Source organism: Rasamsonia emersonii (genome assembly GCF_000968595.1).
Source record: "Rasamsonia emersonii CBS 393.64 chromosome Unknown ctg1118621760042, whole genome shotgun sequence".
In the NCBI taxonomy this organism is placed as follows: domain Eukaryota; kingdom Fungi; phylum Ascomycota; class Eurotiomycetes; order Eurotiales; family Trichocomaceae; genus Rasamsonia; species Rasamsonia emersonii.
In genome coordinates this window covers 106844-124433 of record NW_013563245.1, presented here as the reverse complement: position 1 = coordinate 124433, position 17590 = coordinate 106844, and the positions used below count along the sequence as shown (strand labels likewise).

The window sequence follows — 17590 nt, the reverse complement described above, 5'->3', positions numbered from 1 at the left end:
AATATAAACTAAACTAATACAACTTCCACTGCCTGACCCTTGAAATGCAAGTCACAAAGAGACTAAAAGCAGGGAAGGAAGGGAAAAAAAAGAAAGAAAGAAAGCGGAGGTTGTTTTATATGTGTATATGTGTATGTATGGTACATGGTGTTTTTGAACATATATCAACAAAATGAATCTCTCTTTTTCCTTTTTTTTCTGCCTCTTTTCATACTTTCGCACCATGACTCGCCCGCTTCTTCTGGCTTATAGGTTGCCGCTGTGGACGACCCTTCTTCTTCCGTTTGTCTCGGAGCTTCTTCTCCTGGATGAAGTTCCATGTCTCCATCGGGATTCGAGATCCGATGTGCTGGCCGTGAGGGCTGAAGACTTCCACGCGTGGAAGTACTGGCTTTGGTTTGGGCGTTGGCTCTGACTTTGACGAGTCGCTGTCACTGCTGCTGTCGCTGCTGTTGCTGCTGTTGCTGCCACTGTTCTCCAACGTCTTTGCCCGGATTTGAGCCGTTAGCTCGATCCAGCCACATCCCTCGATGAGGAGGTCCCGCGACATAACCCTGTAAGGCATGGGCGGGGGCTTGATCCCTTGGTCTTCCAGGCGTTTCTTCATCAGCCTCGGGAGATGGTTGTGCGTGACATCCACGTCCAGCTCGAAGATCCCCGCGGAGGATATGATGTGGCTGCCAAAAACGCCGTCCTTGACGATCACATCGACTTGCCGTCCTGGATTATATGGACGTTGGTTGGCTTGGATCTCGATCGCCTTCTGGGTCTTTGTCACGTGGGTATCTATGGGCACAAAACAGGCGGCCAACACCGGCACCTGTTCCGTTCCATCCAGGACGGGAGTGATCCGGATCAACCCACCGCCCAGAAGAAGGGACTGACCGGGCTTGATTGTGAGCCGTTCCGGTTTGATCCGTTTCGTCATGATCAGATCGCTCTTATGTTCGTCTTTGATGAAATCCTGAAGCCTCCCTCGATCGAGACCAGGCAGGTCGATCATCTCGCCCTTTCCATTCCCGAATGGGATTCGGATAGGCGAGACGGTCGTCCCTGGAAGTGAGGAGACAACGGGCAGCGTGGGATACAGTTCTTCTCGAGGAGCAGGCGGCAGAAGACTATCCGAGTTCAGAAGAACCGAGTCGTCCACCGCCCCAGCAGCTTCAATGGACTCTGCTTCCTGCCGGCGACGGAGTAATTCCGCAACCTTTTCGAGATTCTTGGAATCCTTGGGGAAGCAAGAAGATATAAAGCTGCTTTTCCCGACGTTGACCTTGCCCACTACCCAAATCCCACCTCCGTGCTCCCTTATCTCTTCCTTCACTTTCTTCGTCCACCAGCCCCGATGAGCGCTGATCATATGCACGTTCCCCAGGCGAACATCCTCCTGTTTCAATCCCAGGACGTCGAGGATTATCTTGCGCACACGTTGCATCAGGGAGTCCACCTGCTCCTTCGTTGCCGCTAGCAGATCCGAACGTGTGATCACGAAGCTGACTGTCGTCATCTTCTTTCCCTTTTTGTACTTTTCAGTCTTTGCTCTTCGGTTCTTTGACCGCTGCTCCTGCAAGTCAAGGGCGCTGTAAATGTTTGGGATCAGTGACATGGGGAAATCGGCCGCATCGACGATATGATATACGCGGTTACTCTTGTGCGGGGATTCTTCCAGTAATGCACGGATAGATTCAACCGTAGGCGTTGGCGCGGATTCACCTTGGTTGTGGTGAATGAGGTTGTGGCATCTGTCACAAAGCTGTGTGGGAGGAGTCGTCATTTCGACAAAGCGGGTTGCGGCCTCGGGGTCTTCAAGAAGGACATCACCTATCGTAAAATGTTAAAATTAGAGGCGCAATTTCGAAGTCGAACGATCTATTATCTGAATACAATGGCATACATACCTGCTGGCTTGGGAGGGGCTTTTTCTTTCGACGTAGTATCTTCGCTCCCAGCTTTTTCATCCTGGGCTTCTGAAGAGCCACTGCTCTCTTTATCAACAGTCGCGCCCTCTTCATTCTTCTTTTGTTCCGATTGCGATTTCTGCTTCTTCTGGCTTTCGAGCGCTTCCTTGGCCTGCTTCAACTGTTTGCGAGTCTTTTTCCGGGTCTTGCTGTAATAACCCGGCTCGTTCGGGTCAATTGTCTGAGCATAAGCACCGCATCCCGGACAACAAAGGGGGAGAATCTCTTTAGGTACAGGAGAAGGAGGCGGCGACGGCGAGGACGAAGACAACTCCGGGACAGACGGAGGAGGATCATTATTGTTGACTGCTACTTCTGCTGCTGGTGACTCTTGAAGAGCAGCAGCTGTAGTATGCAGAAATTTCTGTCTTTTCGTCGTTGAGGGAAGTCGAAGGTTACTCTCGCGCTTGTACGCGTGCAATTTCGATAGCGGCGAAGCAGAATGTATCCATGTTGCTTGTAATGCCGATGCGGAGGACGAGCTCTGTAAACCAAGGGAGGAGGATGATGATGATAACGTATATGACCTGGATAACTTCCTAAGAGTCCTTAAATAGGAACATCTAGGACACGACAACATCCTGAAGAAAAAAAAAACTATTATTTTTTATGATTTGGGCAAACAATAAATGTCGAGCAGTTGCCGCAATTGAAATCCATGACGGCACAGGTGGTCCCTGTGGACAGCCGTAAAATTGAGACCACTTGATAGTGGCGAATCAGCGTTCACCTACGGAGTATGTCTGCAGGATAACCTCCATACGGAGTAGTACTGAACTTCTAGTATAGCAGCAGCATCCCATTGAGACTATCTACTCGTAAAGAAGACAGAGATAATAGATAAACCAGGAAACGATGAAACACAACCATTACCCCATTGATCAATGAACATGAAAGATGATGAACACATGTAGAGATTAGAACGTAATACCGAAAACGCCGCCCTGCGCTATCAACACATACATGTACATGCCTTTCGAATTAAGCCCGTTCTTTACCCTTCCCTTCGGTTTCATCAGGTTCCTGATCGGCTTCCTCTTCTTCATCATCGATCATAAATTCATCATCCTCGTCAAATCCAATGTACCTCCGCGGAGCCGCAGGCTTGCTCGACGATGATGACGATCCAGATGACGATCTAGATAGGTCCTTTTCTTCGTTCTCTTCTTCGCTGCTCTCACTCGCGCTGATGGATTCTCGGCTTGAGCTGGCTTCGCTAGCACTGGTACTCGAGCCGCCCACAAGCTCATCTCGCAGGTTGTCCTTCCACATTCCCTCCTTCATCGCACTGAGAACCGCTTCTCGGGCCTTCTCGCCCATTTCTTCCTTGTCTTCCATCCACTTTCCGTCTATTCTACTCTTTCCGCCACCGTTCTTGAGCTCTTCCTGGCGTCTTTCTGCCAATTCGACTATAGCTTCCCACCTGCGTCTGCGCTCTTCCTTTTCCTTGCGTTCCATCTCGGGCTTTACCGCAAGGTATTCAGCCAGGGCTTTGGCCTCGTTAACGGTACGCAGACGGCGACCGTCGAGATTCCGATTAGAGCCATTGTCTTCGGCTTGATTGCGCTTGCGCTTGCTAGACATGCGACCACCAGCGGCACGGAGCTGAGAACCGAAACCACCCTTCCCTCCGCGAAGGGGAACAGTAAGGCGCAGAGGAAGAAGAGAGGAGCCGAACGTCTGAGAGGAGCCATCTTGGGTAGAAATCAGTGACGAAAGCCGTTCTGACGAGGATGGAAGGAGTTGTTTGTTGCTGGTGGTAGTAAGGATCAGATCAACAGCGGCCCGACGCAAGGACTCAGGCAAGTAAGAGGCGATCCTCTCTGTGAGATCGGAGACGGTCGATGTCGGGGGAAAAGAGAGTGAGAGCGTTGGAGGAAGTGGCAGTCCAGGGAAAGAGGTCAGAAGAACATTGATAGGTTGCGACGCCATTTTGACGGCTGGTCCTGGTCCAGCAGGAAAGTATATCACTCTCCAGAGTATCAGTAAACAGGAAGTATCATAAAAGCGATCCGTGAGCCCTGGGAAGGTCACAGAGGTGATAGAGGTTCAGTCGTAATTGCGCAGGTGGAGGCGGAGTCGATGCCCCGACCGATGGAGGCGACGTCGAAGTCGGGTCTTGGCAATGAATCATGTCACGTGATATAACCGTATCGAGGCTAGCCCAATCGGGGGTTTAGCTTGTCTGATTAGGGTACACCCTAGCGAGCCCGCAGGGAATTATCGCACTTTGGCGGCTCCATTCAGACCAGTTTCTTTCTATCCAGGACCAACAACCAGACCACCAATCCCCCGCATTGTCAAAGCGATTCCCCGAAGAGCGCCTGGAACTCGCGACAATGTGAGTATTGATTTTCGTTCTCGTCGATAATTCCTACCTGGCAGTTTGCTGATATATCTCCAGGCTTATTCCCAAGGCCGACCGCAAGAAGATCCACGAGTACCTCTTCCGCGGTACGTCCCCTGGTCGCAGACTCTCATGAAAGCGTGCCGCGAGATCTTTTCGATGAAACGATCAATGACGATCCCACTGACATTTTTCGCCTACACAGAGGGTGTGCTCGTGGCCAAGAAGGACTTCAACCTCCCCAAGCATCAAGACATTGACACTAAGAACCTCTATGTAAGACCAACCGGCCTTTCTGCTATGCGATTCAAAAAAAAAAAAGAAGACCCCGTCTAATGCCTCTATTTCGATCAATAGGTGATCAAGGCCTGCCAGTCTCTCAACTCCCGCGGCTACGTCAAGACTCGCTTCTCGTGGCAGTACTACTACTACACCCTCACCCCCGAGGGTCTTGAGTACCTGCGCGAATGGCTCCATCTCCCTCCGGAGATTGTGCCCGCTACCCACATCAAGCAGCAGCGCTCGCACGCTCCCCCTCGTGGCATGATGGGCGGTGACGACCGTGCTGACCGTCGCCCTGGCGGCCGTGGTGGTCCTCGTGGTGAGGGTGGCTACAGACGCCGTGAGCAGGAGGGCAAGGAAGGTGCCCCTGGCGAGTTTGCCCCTACCTTCCGTGGTGGATTTGGCCGTGGCCGTGGGGCTCCTCCTTCTTAAAGTTTCTCGTTTTTTGGACTGTCTTGCGATGGCCGAGGGGATGTGTCGGCATGGGTTCCGGATTTATTAATTAAAGAATAGGACATTTCCTATCTCTTCCCATGCTCCAAAAAAATTATATTGAAATGGGAAAAATGGGGGTTTATGATTGCCGTTGTATTACTGTTATGATATAGCTAGAATCAATGGCAGCATTATGATGACCCATTCAAATTCAAGCCTTTTGCCTGACTTTGCGAGATATTGACATATCTTTCAGGCCAATGTGACGCTGTGTCTTGGCTTTAGATAATTGTACGAGCACTAACTACTTCTAAGGCTTGATTTCCGGCTTGTGAACCGCCATTGACTTATGCCTGGAATCTCTTCCGATCATACCTTACTACTGCTTGCAGGATGACCGACGCCCCGGTAGCGCAATCGTCTGCTGAGCAAAACTCCTCCGGGTGGTGGCTCAAGCCATCCTTGCAGGGAACAAAGATCATGCTCGTCGGGACCCTCTTTGACGCAAAGACGCTGTCATGGCCTGCGCCGCTCATCATAGTCCGGATGAGGGACTTTGGATCAGGAACATTGGCATCCGCGACAACCGCCTTTGCAGACTTCTGGACGCAGTCGATGCAGTCATCGTGGAATTTAACAGCGGGGGAGTCGAAGTCGAGTTTCCACTCAACACGGCAAGGCTTCCCTATGCCCTTGCCCTCCTCAGAGGCGATGGCATCAAATTCCTTCCTGAGTTCAGCGTCAACCTGCGCAACCAATTCCGTCTCGGGTCCTCGGATGTCCAGACTGAAGCTGACGAGACCAGGGACAGTATTGACACTGCCAGGCTTCGCTTCCACGATGCCAACACTGGCCAGACAGCCGTGGGCAGCAGCTATCTCCCGCGCTTTCACCATCATGCGAGCAGAAGCAAACATGGCGTCAGCGCGGTGTTGGAACGCAGTCGTGCCCGTATGCGTATCACGTCCAGTGACGGTAATGCGATACCACCTGTATGCCTGGACAGCGGTCACAACTCCCACACGCTGACCTGCAGTCACCAGATGAGGACCTTGCTCGATGTGCAGCTCGAAATGAGCCGCCATAGGACTTGACTCATAGGAGCATGGTACAGATCCAAGATAACCGATCTTCTCGAGCGCGCTTTTCATGGTCTCTGGGGCAGAAGCAGCAGTTGGAAGAGACGCAACAGTGGGAACTTCCTTAAGATCGTAGGCCTTAGAAAGCGGGATATGGCCAGCCCAGACACCGGAACTGACCATGCTAATTGGAAAACGGGCCCCTTCTTCGCTGGAGGCAAGAGGATTATTAGTCTTTCGCAGCAGAAAAGGTGAACATGGAAGCGCAAAGCACTTACTTGGTCCAATTGACCACACCAACGCCTCCTTCGGTTTCCAATCCCATCTCGTCCATGACCTTCAGTGCTTCGATTCCAGCCAGGACACCCAGAATCCCGTCGTATCGACCTCCAGTAGGTTGCGTATCGAGATGGCTGCCGATAAAGGTGGCAGGTACGTCCTTTTTGCGTCCAGGACGGACTGCGAATATATTGCCCATTTCGTCCACAGTGACGTTGCATTTCAAGTCCTTCATCGTCTGGACGAACCAGTCGCGGACTTTCTTGTCATCTTCAGACAGAGCCAGGCGCTGCATGCCTGTGTCTGTTGGACCGCTTCATTTATGTCTGGTCAGCATGATGTATGAAAGCCTGTACTAAACACCACTGCTCATAGCGTGCGAATTCAACGACACGCGAATGAAGAGACATAAACGAAAAAAAGTAAAATAAATCAACGGCTTACACTCCAGGACTTCAGATGTTAGTCAGACTAGCAGGGAGAGAAATCTCACCTTCCCCATCGTATTCCCGATCCCCATTGACAACTGTAGTGCAAGTCCTTGGCCAATCGCTCCTTGTTTGCCCTTAATGCCGAGACCTGGTCCTCAGATAATTCGGTAGTCAACATGTTGCGTCTGGACGAATTGGAGAAGTGTCGCTGTTGAGATGGGAAGATCCGTGGCCGAACACGAGCAATCCGACTACTCCCCAGGGCACACCTTAAGGTGGTAGGGGATGAAAATCTCGCAGAATAGAGAGAGGCCATTGCGCTAGACGCTTCCGACAATCAGGCTCTTTATATAGATAACATGTATAGATAGGCAGGTGTTCTTGGGATAGATTAGGCATTGGCCGCCAATGCCCTGAGATAAAGCGATGGCTGATAAGAAGCCACCTAGCTGGAGAACACCCCTCATCTTGGCAGCATACTGATCCGAGGGCGCAGAGAAGTCCGATGATAATTCCCGGAAGTTCATGCCTAGCCATCTCCGCGTTGTTTTTCACTGACATACTGTCCGGCGCCGCAGCCAGTAGTAATAGGAGAGCATGACTGACGTCTGGGCAAAAAGGCGATCGCCCGCCTATGCGTATTCCGTACTTCTGTTGCCCGCCGCATTGAGATCCTCCGCTATAGGGAGATCCATATAATATTCTTCATAATATTCCTCATGGGAGAGTGATGCCATTTAACCTTCATCTACTTACTGCATTCCCCCCACCCCTCTTCCAGCATCCAGTCGCGCCTGCTGACTGGCATGGTCTCTGGGGGAGAAGGAGGCCTGGTATCAAATCATGTCCAATTATATAGGTGCTTAATCCATTGAGATGGTAAATCGGCGTTAAGCAGAAGGTCCTGCCTGCTGCAATGATGGAATGATTCAAGTGGGTCTACCTACTATTGTATATTGTGGCATTCTACGACTCCCGGGCAGTTCATTAGAGAGAATAACAATTCTCAACTTCGATAAAATCTTGTCTGAAATTTGATAGAAAGAAAGAAGAAAACTGATATAGTTCCCTCTTTTTCTGCAGCCTGCTATTTCTATTTTCTTCTCTCTAAAAGACATACTTATTTTTCTTTACCGTTCTAATAACTACCTTCTTATTAGTTACCTACTCTTAATTCTTTTTCTAGTCGAAGCTATAGCTTATTATTCTTGCAAATCTGTTTCTTCTACTTCTATATTTTTCTCTGCTTGTCTCCTTTTACTTCATAATAATACTATGACACCCACCCCAACTTTAAATTTAAAGACTCGGTCCATGTGCACACATAGTTCAACATACAACCTTTTTCATAACACAATAAATACAAGCTTCAGTCTCGACTCTTCATTCTTCTAATTTCTTCCCCCATTTAATATGTCGATAACGCCCGCCGAGAGATTTTCCTCGTGTGCCATGCACGTATAAGAATCCCTTCGCCTATGGTATCTAGGCTGAAAACACGAGGTTACGTGCCCCCTTATTGGTCGAAATGGTTAGCTTTAAACTGGCAGGAAAGGGCACGAGCCGATTTAGATATGTGGAGAACTATATCTTCGGTCCACCTAATCTACCTAACGATCTATGTTGGACCAGGACAGCTGTGGACTAGGACACCTGTTTATAATCGACGTCTGCCTAAACAGAACTGCCACAGAAATAGGACTAGAGTCCAAGTAAATAAACCAGAGGTCTAACTAGACAGACAAAGGGGGCTTCAGGTCCAAAGGAACAGGCAAGGAAGGTAACGATGGGGGTTTGATTTATGGACAGGTTAACCACGGGGTCTTATCTGCTGAAATGAATGTGTCCTATAGATATGCACCAAAGATCCTTATTACGGCCGTATCCTTCGCAATGACCATGATTATCTTATGTCAGGCCCTGACCTGGATGGTTTTGCTGAGTCATTCTTGTGATCACTGGTCAGGGATCAGGGTTCTCCGCGTCTTCTCCTTCTGTGGGGTGAGGGTGTACCACACGACCACAGTAGAACACGTGTCTACGGAGTAATAATATCTCTAGTAAGAAATATAAGAGTCTTGTTTAATCACATGGCCTGCACAATCACCAGATCTAACTAAAATCTATTGAACAAAAAACCCTCTCTGACGATATATTCAAGATGATGATCTCTAGGCGCGGTTGTGATTGAATCCATCGAGATTGAGGAGTTGACTGATGTCATCTGACATCAAGGAAGAACAGGATCAAATCAGAATCAGGCACATCATAGGAAAGTAGTACTGCGTATAGAGAAAGAAGCACTACTCGACCGGCATGCCGGCTGGCTACTTACTGTAAAGAAGGGAAGGGTTTGTTTATCCACAGAGTAATTGTAGACTAAGAGTGATTGATCTACTCCGTACTACTCTGGAGTACCGTAGATCTAGATAAAAATATGACGAGTCACATCACCACATGTCGGATCCCAATCTTGAGCCCTTTTAAGTCATATACAGTATAACCTATTCTTGAATAGGATATTAGTACCCTTGGTCTGACAGTGCTAAGGTTCGCTTCGCTGTCGATCCCTTTAGCGCCGGCTGTAATTTGGCCTTCCCGGACCCACTGGGATGGATGCAAGGGCTGCCAAACGATTCTCCTTAAAACCAAGGCAACTTGTCAGAAAGACAAAAAAAAAGGGCATTATCAAAGCTCCAGTTTCTAGAGAGTTATATTGGATATTTATTGGATATTTGGATCCCATGATCGATATAACTATGAAGTGGCTGCGGGGTGTATGGAAGAGGTGGCCTGGGATAGCTGGGGCGGGCCGAGCGGGCCGCTGAAGTTTGAACTGGGTTGTTGGGTAGAACTTTCCTGTCCGTATTTCTCGGTCGTTTTGCAAGCATTGGATTATCCGTATTCGTAGTGTTTTTTCTCTTTTAAGGTTCTCTATCTGATTGATGATCTGATCTGCACATACAGGCAGGGCCGCTGCAGCATCACCCTAGCGTGACACCGTTCCCCTAGCAGGCACGTAGGGCACTCCGCATTCCACACTCTCTATTGAGGACTACCAGTCTGGACCATCCTTCGTTCTCTTCAGGGCTCTTGGCTTTGCAAAACGTGACGTACATAGTTCAATAGAACTGCTCCTCAGGTGGGGGTGTTCGCTTCGCTGCCCGTGAGGCTGGCTGAAGAGGATCTTCGATCTGCAGTGTGATGATCTAGATATTCATCTTCAGCTATGTAACTGTATGGGCCTGTATATACTCGCAAACCAATGATAGATGTAGATAGGGGAACAGCGCAATTACTCCGGAGTAGAAGTCAATTTTTTATTGACGGATCCCAATTTTGGGAAGTTCGAAGAGGTCCACTGATCTAATCTCAATAGTAAAGTAGTGTCACCACACTAGCAGTCAGCCAGCGTTTCTCACTCTATATAAGGGAGTAAGGATTCATCCCTGGGCATCCCAGGTGCCTCCAGGCCTCTTCAATCACACCTATCAACATGGCGTTCATCAGCGGTGCGCGTTGGTTCTTCTTCCTCCATTGCCTGGCCTTTGCCTTTGCCGGGGTCATCCCCAATGTTCACCAGCTCGCCTCCCGAGAAACTGCCGCCGACAATGCCACCTACGATGCCATCATTGTCGGCGGTGGTCCTGCCGGTCTCAGTGCCCTCAGTGGCCTCTCTCGAGTCCAGCGGAAGGCCTTGTTGTTCGACTCGGGCGAATACCGCAATGCGCCAACAAGGAACATGCACGATGTGATCGGCAATGATGGTGAGCTTTCTTCGTCCACCAGAGCCTCCAGGTGTTTTTAGTTAACAGTATCTTTCCAGGAACTCCCCCCAGCGCCTTTCGAGCCCTCGCTCGCAAGCAGATCTTGGGAACCTACAACAAGACCGCGTCAATCAAGGACGTAAAAGTGCAGTCCATCACGCCGATTGGTAACGGCTCTCTCTTTAGTGTGACGGACGTCCAGGGGAACACCTACACCGCAAAGAAAATAGTCCTGGGCACGGGGATGAAGGACGATCTCCCCGCGACTCCGGGCATTGAGGACGCCTGGGGCAAAGGCATGTACTGGTGTCCCTGGTGCGACGGATACGAACACCGTGACCAGCCCCTGGGAGTCCTGGGCCCGCTGCCCGATGTTCTCAGCAGTGTGTACGAAGTCCACACTCTCAACACGGACATCATCGCCCTTGTGAACGGCACCCAGACTCCCGAGCAGGAAGAGGCTGCAAGGCAGAAGAACCCCAAGTTCTTTGAGATCCTCCAGGCGTACAATGTCACCATCGAAAACCGCACTATTGCGTCCATTGAGCGCCTGCAGGACGGTTCAAAGGACAATGACCCGTCAACACACGAGCAATTCGACAAGTTCAGGGTGCACTTCACGGACGGCGGGAGTGTTGACCGAGGTGCATTCCTTACGAACTTCCCGTCTTCGCAACGCTCGACCCTGCCTGCTCAGTTGGAATTGAAGATGCAGGGTAACAAGATCTACGCCGATGTCAACAGCGCGCGCACGAGTCTCAAGGGGGTTTGGCTGTTGGAGATGCCAACAGCGATGGAAGTACCAATGTCCCGCATGCGATGTACAGCGGAAAGAAGTCTGCCGTTTACATCCATGGTGAGTTGCACTCCATGTTGCAGTGACTGGCGGGTTATGCTGACGTCTATTCTATAGTGGAAATCTCGCGCGAGGAAGCGCAGTCTCTGGTCTCGAAGCGCGGGCTGCTTTCGGAGAGGGAGTTGGAGGAAGATGCGTGGAAACGCATTGGCAATGATCTCGATGACTTGTGGGAAAAAACTCAGGCTGCTTAAGCCAAGCAGGATATAACGACTTGATGACTTTGAATGAGTCGGGATGGTGACACGTCACTGAAGTAGCTCGGTGTGCTGCGTATATCATTGAAAACGTTACGATTCGCATATAGTTCGCATATATAGTAGGAATATGAATATACCTTTTAATGTTTATCAGCACAGTGACTGCATCTTTTTGGTAAAAGTATCTGTAACTGACTGACTGCAACCAACTGCAATCTTTATGCCTTTCCTGATACCAAACCAAATTTTGGCGGTACAGATGTCATCAGTGAAGTCCGATAATAATGCTCGAAAGTTCATGTGAAGTCATCTCCGCATTATTCGCCTATCTCCACGTGATATTGCTGCCTGCCGCCCCCAGGATGTACTGTACCTGCCGTAGAGGGAAGCTAAGGGGAGGGGGCGTTTATCAGTATCCGCAAATTCGTTTAGTTATTGTCCGAGAACCTCATTTCATGTCTTATACTCGAGCAGATTGATGAAAGGTGCAAGGATGGACATGCATCAGACCGGAAGGAGCACAGAGCACTGAGCGGATAGCTTTGGAGACACCGCATCAGATAGTGGTTAAATACACACACCTGTCGCCCTTATATACACGCACCACGCCACGAATTCTGACATTTACTGAAGTGGAATCCGTCAAAAAATTGGAGAAGTAGATGGAAGTACATATGGAGAATTTTAAAAATTAAAAAAATAATAAAATAATCGACGACTGTGTCGATGGATACGATTCCAAAGATTGATGAGAGGGGTATTGTGGGCAGCCCACGGCCATCTCTGGTAAAAGGCAAGAAATGGATTCTGGGCTAGGCTGTCCCACCCCTCGCAGGGTTTGTTCTGAAATGACTAATAAACTTACCCCCCAAACTCCCGATGTCGCGAGTTCGATTCGTGTCCGATCCCTGCCTCCCCTTGTCTTTTTATCCTTTTGCCCCTCACGCGCCTCTTTCCGCCTTCCCGTTTGCCGTCGCTCATCACGTACGGTATTAGCCTAGGCAAATATGTAAAACTTCACCCCGCATCAGACGTCTTCGAGTTCTATATTGCATCTGAGCTTCATTCTTGTACGCATCATACAAAATGTCGTCCCCTGCGTGTATTTTCTGCAAGATCATCAAGGGTATATACATTTAATTCCGTTTCTTCTGTTATTGCTCTATTTACCTGCAATTCGGTGTTCCATTATTGAGGTTCCGGCTAATGCTGATCGATCGGTCAACAGGCGAAATCCCGTCCTTCAAGCTGTTTGAAAACGACAAAGTCCTTGCCTTCCTTGACATCCAGCCACTGAGCCGTGGCCATGCTGTAAGCTATATAATATAGCTCTTCCAGTTCTTTTTGTTTCTTTTGACTGGAGCGAAGTTACACCTCTGGCAGGGCTCGCGCTGCAGCCGACTGAGCCAGGGCTCCAGAGATGCAAATAATGTCAAGTAAATGGTCGATCTGTTGACTGACAGTTTTTGACTGCGACAGCTTGTAATTCCCAAGTTCCACGGTGCCAAGCTCACCGACATCCCGGATGAGCACCTCACTTCGATCCTGGTATGTCTTTCCCCAAAGTCGTTCGTGGTTGGCTTTCCCGTGTTTATATAGCCATCCAATCGATCCACCCATGCGTACCTTGAGGACAAGGTCAACGATAACCAACATTAGCTGCGTTGATCTTTCCTCGTACGAGGTGGTTACATATCAGGAGAAAAAAAACAATGGGTCGCTAACGGGTAAATCTCTTCTTTCCAACAAACAGCCCGTGGCAAAGAAGATTGCCATCGCCAGCGGTGCGGAGAACTTCAACGTGTTGCAGAACAACGGCCGCGCGGCACACCAGATGGTTGACCATGTAAGTTCGCCACTTAGAACTTCTGCCTCTATCTCGCAGTAATTACGCTGACATTTTTTTTTTTAATTTAGGTTCACTTCCACGTGGTACGTTCTACCATCTTTCTTCATCTCCCGTATCTATCCTGCAGGGATTCAGTCCATCAAAATCGATATACTACACCGACAGACAGCATGCTAACCTCAATCAACTAACTTGTTTTAGATTCCCAAACCCAACGAAAAGGAGGGTCTCGGTATCGGCTGGCCTGCCCAGGCGACGGACATGGAGAAGCTCAAGGCTCTGCACGAGGAACTCAAGGCCAAATTGGCGTAACTCAGTAAACCTCATCTCTTTTGAATCCCGCAGAGTCTTTTCAATCAATTGAATAGGATATTAGTCAGTCATATTTCTTTCCCCCCTCCTGCATTCATGTACTTTATTCGACAGGCAGAATAAAAAAGATCGTGAATTGCCTTGTCTGTCCCAATGTCCCAATGTTCGAATCAATTAGTTAGTTATTCAGGAGACTGCTCGTAGTAATCCAACAATGACAATCCCTTGCATTGATATGGTATGAATACAATTCACTTCCTCCAGATGGAAAATGGAAAATGGAAATCAAATCAAATAAAAAAAGGAGGAGATCTATCCACCGGAAGGAAGGGATAACATGACCAAAAACCACCTTAACGAAAAATAGATCTTTCCTTTCATATCAAGAGACAAAAAAATACACTTGAGTTGGTGCTGCAAGCGTGATCAGTAGTTAGTTAACTGGCCGTAACAGCAGCGTTGCCGTTTGTTTTTTCTTCCGGTTTCGATTCAACGCTGACTTCGGCCTTCTTCTCTGCCTCGCCCTCGTTGTTGCCGTTGAGGCCATTCTCCTTCTTTTCTTCCGCTGGGTGCTCGCTTTCGACGATCACTTCCTCCTTCTTGTTCTTCTTCTCCTCCCTCTCGGGATAGAAGACTACACTTCCGTCACCCTTGAGGACTCCGGTGCGGTCATAAAACGAGCGGGCCCGGATATAGGGGTCCATCTCCCAGTATGTCTTGCCCGTCTTCTCAATAAGCTCCGCTCGCTTGGCTTTCAATGAATCGACCTCCTCCTTGTCTCCCTTCGATGCGGCCACGACCCAGGATTGTGTGGCGTCTTGGAGTTCCTTGTAGTATTGCTTGGCCTTTGCAATGACTTGGTCACGCTTCGCCGTGTCTTTCATTGCGTCGTTCTCGTTGGGCTGAGGCTCGACGTATTGGTACTCGTAGTCGTCGTCACCTCCCAGTTCTTTCAAAATGCGGTCACGAGGAATGAACTGCTCCAGGTCTTCGACCGAGTTGGTGAAATGAACCTTGGCTGCTACCACGGGATCAAGCCAGCCTTTGATAATCTTCCAGATTCCTGTAAATAAAAAAAAGATCTTAGAATACCGTTCGCAGTATAGGCCAAGTGTTCAGTCCGAGACAAACAAACCTGAGAAGATCCATGGTGCTTGGTGGATAAGCACCGCGCCCAGTGATTCCGGATAGTTAGCCTCAAAGCATTTGATGATGAACTTGACGGGTGTATAGTCCTGCCAGCTGTTAGAAGAAAAAAAAACCACGAAATGCTCCCCAACGGTCTTACCATATTGGCCAGTGTAAAGTTTGTCATATCGAAGATGATCACCTTGTCTGGTCAGCTCTCGACTAATTCTCATCAACGCACGCCATGGCACCTACTGCTGTCTCCACGGGGCGAGGAAGCATTGCCCTGGCGGTTTCAATCATATGAACGGTATATCTCTCTATACTCTTCTCGCTCTGGGCGCCGATCTTATGCAGTCGCACCCTAATCAGACACATCGGTCGGCCCAATTTGTCGACACCATGAATGAAACTCTTTCCCATCCGGAACTGGGCCAGGAAGTCTTCGCCAAGTCTCCTGACCGAAGGATCCGAACTCTTCGACTGCTCCAACGCAGCGGCCTCACCGCCGAACATAATGTCGTCGTCGACGTGCATTTCGTCGGCCCTCCACCGGATAGTGGAGATGAGCATAACCACGGCTTTGTTGACATCCCACTTCCTGGCCCGCAGAAACCTCAGAAGGAGCGCATCCGGATCGTCCTGCTTGACCATACTCCAGAACGTCTCCCGTAGTTCCTCTGGCGTCTTGGCGGCGAGTGCCTGCTGGAACTCTTTCGTCTGTCCATATTTGTCGTCTCCGTCCGATATTTGCAGACTGGACAGATTCGACGTCGTGCCGTTTACTGATTTCCCGCTGTCGCTGCTCCTCAGACCGAAAAAGCTTCGCCTTGACTTCTTCTTGTCTTGCGTAGCGTTCTCATTCTTGACGGATTCATTATCCCCGGCGACTTCCGATCCTTCTTCGAATTTGACGCCGAAGAGCTTCAAGAGCACAACCCACATCTCACGGAGCTTGGCCTCCTGCTCCTCGGTGAGATTTCCGACATGGCCGGGCGGAATCGCATCCGACGACATCTTCAGGGTATCAATTTCTCCGAGATAATCCTGCGACCAGTCCTTTGGAGGTTCGGATTGCCGTTCAGCATTCGACGCCTTGCTGGCCTTCGAGCTGTATATAACCTGCACCGCTGCGGCGCCGCTAACGAGACAAGCAAGGAATACAATACTCCAGACAGAGGACGCCTGCCTCGGCTGATGGAACGGGACCGCGGATGGAGGGTAGGCTCGTGTGGAGAGAGGGCGCTTGTGAAGAGGCCTGGGCGGAACAGAGTTTTGCGGGGAGAAGCACGACGAACGGACCTGCGTCGGTGGCAGGAGTCGAATTGGAATTGGAAACTGGAGAGGGCTGAAGCAAAGACTTGCCGAGCGGCAGGCTGTGCAAGCTCGCATGTGCTGCCGAGACCAGGCGCTGGAGCTGCCTGGCGGAGGGTGAGAAGCGTCGTTTCCCCTCCCCGACAGCCAAAGAGGGATTCTGGACAGGCGACCAGGCACTTAGCGGGCTGAGCAGTCCGGGGAAGATCGAACCTGCGGGGAGAATGGGCGCTTGATTGCCTGCGCTGTCCCTGCTAATATTATATACTTTGTCCGGCTGCGATCGGCGGCGGGCTAGCGCTGGCCTGCCGTCGCGATCCGGTCGCCCTGGAGGGCAGAGAGCCCGCACCACGCGACCAGCTGGGCCTCCGCCAACCTGCTTGTTTTGCTGCGCTGTCGTCCCCCAACGCCGGAGCTTGGCTCTGCACAGCGTTTACCTTGCTATTATCGCCGCGTCTGTGCCAGTGCTGGCGGTCGACCGTCTTTGTTTCTCGTGTTTTACCCCTCCTTCCCCTCCCCACCAGGATCATTCGCAGCATCCATGGACGCGGCCCCCAGATCCGCATCGCGTCCGCGACCTTCCTCCAGGCCGACCACGCCCTTGCGACCTAGTTCGAGATCTTCCATCCGTGATGCTTATGGAGGCAGTGCTGGGTATACAGAGCCTGCCATCAATGCGCTGGAGCCGCAGTTTGCGGAGCTGTCGGACGCCATGGCCGATCTGGAGGCCAACTTCATGCATCTGCAGCTAATGCACGAGAGCCTGGCGCGTTTTAGCGAGAGCTTTGCTAGTTTCCTCTACGGACTGAACATGAATGCTTTCTGCGTCGATTTTCCCGAGGTAATTCTTACGAAACACACAGTGCGGCACAGGCGATACTGAGACTCGCAGGCGCCCATTCCCGAGTCATTCCAAAGAGCCAAACAGGCAGAAAACCAGCAGGGTACGCGTTCTTCTGCAGGGTCGCTTTGATTGCCATTGGTAGCTGACAAGCGTGTTAGGAGCTGCTGCTGAGCCAGATCGACCAGAGCACGAGGGAGAGACCACATTCTTGTAAGAGCTATTCTCCCCAACCAGGCCTTTATTTTCGAAGCTAGCGTTGGCTGACTGAACCGATATAGAACTACCGATACTTCCTTCATCGAAAACCCTCCGACTACCGTTTCCTCTAATAAGACTACGTCCAGATACTCTACGCCCGCCCGAGGAGCCCGTGGCGGTTCCTCCACGCGAGGTTCGCTTGGCAGTCGATACGCGACAAGAGGTACGGCCCGAGCTCGCCCAAGTGCCTTACCGCGAGGAAAGGGATATCGGTGAATCTGTTTTTCACTGCCGGTTGGGACTAGTAAACA

The 17590-nt window shown here is 50.3% G+C and overlaps 6 protein-coding genes across 6 annotated transcripts; 3 read left to right on the top strand and 3 right to left on the bottom strand.

Annotated features, from left to right (window-relative positions):
• Positions 1 to 208: 208 nt before the first annotated feature.
• Positions 209 to 3890, bottom strand: T310_2925 (uncharacterized protein; the record flags this gene model as incomplete). Its single annotated transcript, XM_013474204.1, has 4 exons — positions 209 to 1821; positions 1899 to 2521; positions 2693 to 2738; positions 2957 to 3890. 4 exons carry the CDS (start codon positions 3888 to 3890, stop codon positions 209 to 211), a joined length of 3216 nt encoding a protein of 1071 aa, XP_013329658.1.
• A 586-nt stretch (positions 3891 to 4476) lies between these two features.
• On the top strand, positions 4477 to 5019 carry T310_2924 (40S ribosomal protein S10-B; the record flags this gene model as incomplete). The annotated part of the gene is made up of 2 exons (XM_013474203.1): positions 4477 to 4581; positions 4663 to 5019. 2 exons carry the CDS (start codon positions 4477 to 4479, stop codon positions 5017 to 5019), a joined length of 462 nt encoding a protein of 153 aa, XP_013329657.1.
• Positions 5020 to 5369: 350 nt separating this feature from the next.
• Positions 5370 to 6989, bottom strand: T310_2923 (Beta-alanine synthase; the record flags this gene model as incomplete). The annotated part of the gene is made up of 3 exons (XM_013474202.1): positions 5370 to 6312; positions 6380 to 6694; positions 6874 to 6989. The coding sequence occupies 3 exons, from the start codon at positions 6987 to 6989 to the stop codon at positions 5370 to 5372; spliced, it is 1374 nt and encodes a 457-aa protein (XP_013329656.1).
• A 3318-nt stretch (positions 6990 to 10307) lies between these two features.
• T310_2922 (Thioredoxin reductase) lies at positions 10308 to 11628 on the top strand (the record flags this gene model as incomplete). Its single annotated transcript, XM_013474201.1, has 3 exons — positions 10308 to 10578; positions 10638 to 11434; positions 11492 to 11628. Coding segments are annotated over 3 exons (1205 nt in total), but the record flags the coding sequence as incomplete, so codon positions are not given.
• A 1312-nt stretch (positions 11629 to 12940) lies between these two features.
• T310_2921 (HIT domain protein) lies at positions 12941 to 13795 on the top strand (the record flags this gene model as incomplete). The annotated part of the gene is made up of 5 exons (XM_013474200.1): positions 12941 to 12945; positions 13129 to 13182; positions 13294 to 13480; positions 13552 to 13566; positions 13685 to 13795. 5 exons carry the CDS (start codon positions 12941 to 12943, stop codon positions 13793 to 13795), a joined length of 372 nt encoding a protein of 123 aa, XP_013329654.1.
• A 437-nt stretch (positions 13796 to 14232) lies between these two features.
• T310_2920 (CRAL/TRIO domain protein) lies at positions 14233 to 17287 on the bottom strand (the record flags this gene model as incomplete). The annotated part of the gene is made up of 6 exons (XM_013474199.1): positions 14233 to 14837; positions 14931 to 15012; positions 15179 to 16181; positions 16222 to 16659; positions 16740 to 16837; positions 17099 to 17287. 6 exons carry the CDS (start codon positions 17285 to 17287, stop codon positions 14233 to 14235), a joined length of 2415 nt encoding a protein of 804 aa, XP_013329653.1.
• Positions 17288 to 17590: the final 303 nt, after the last annotated feature.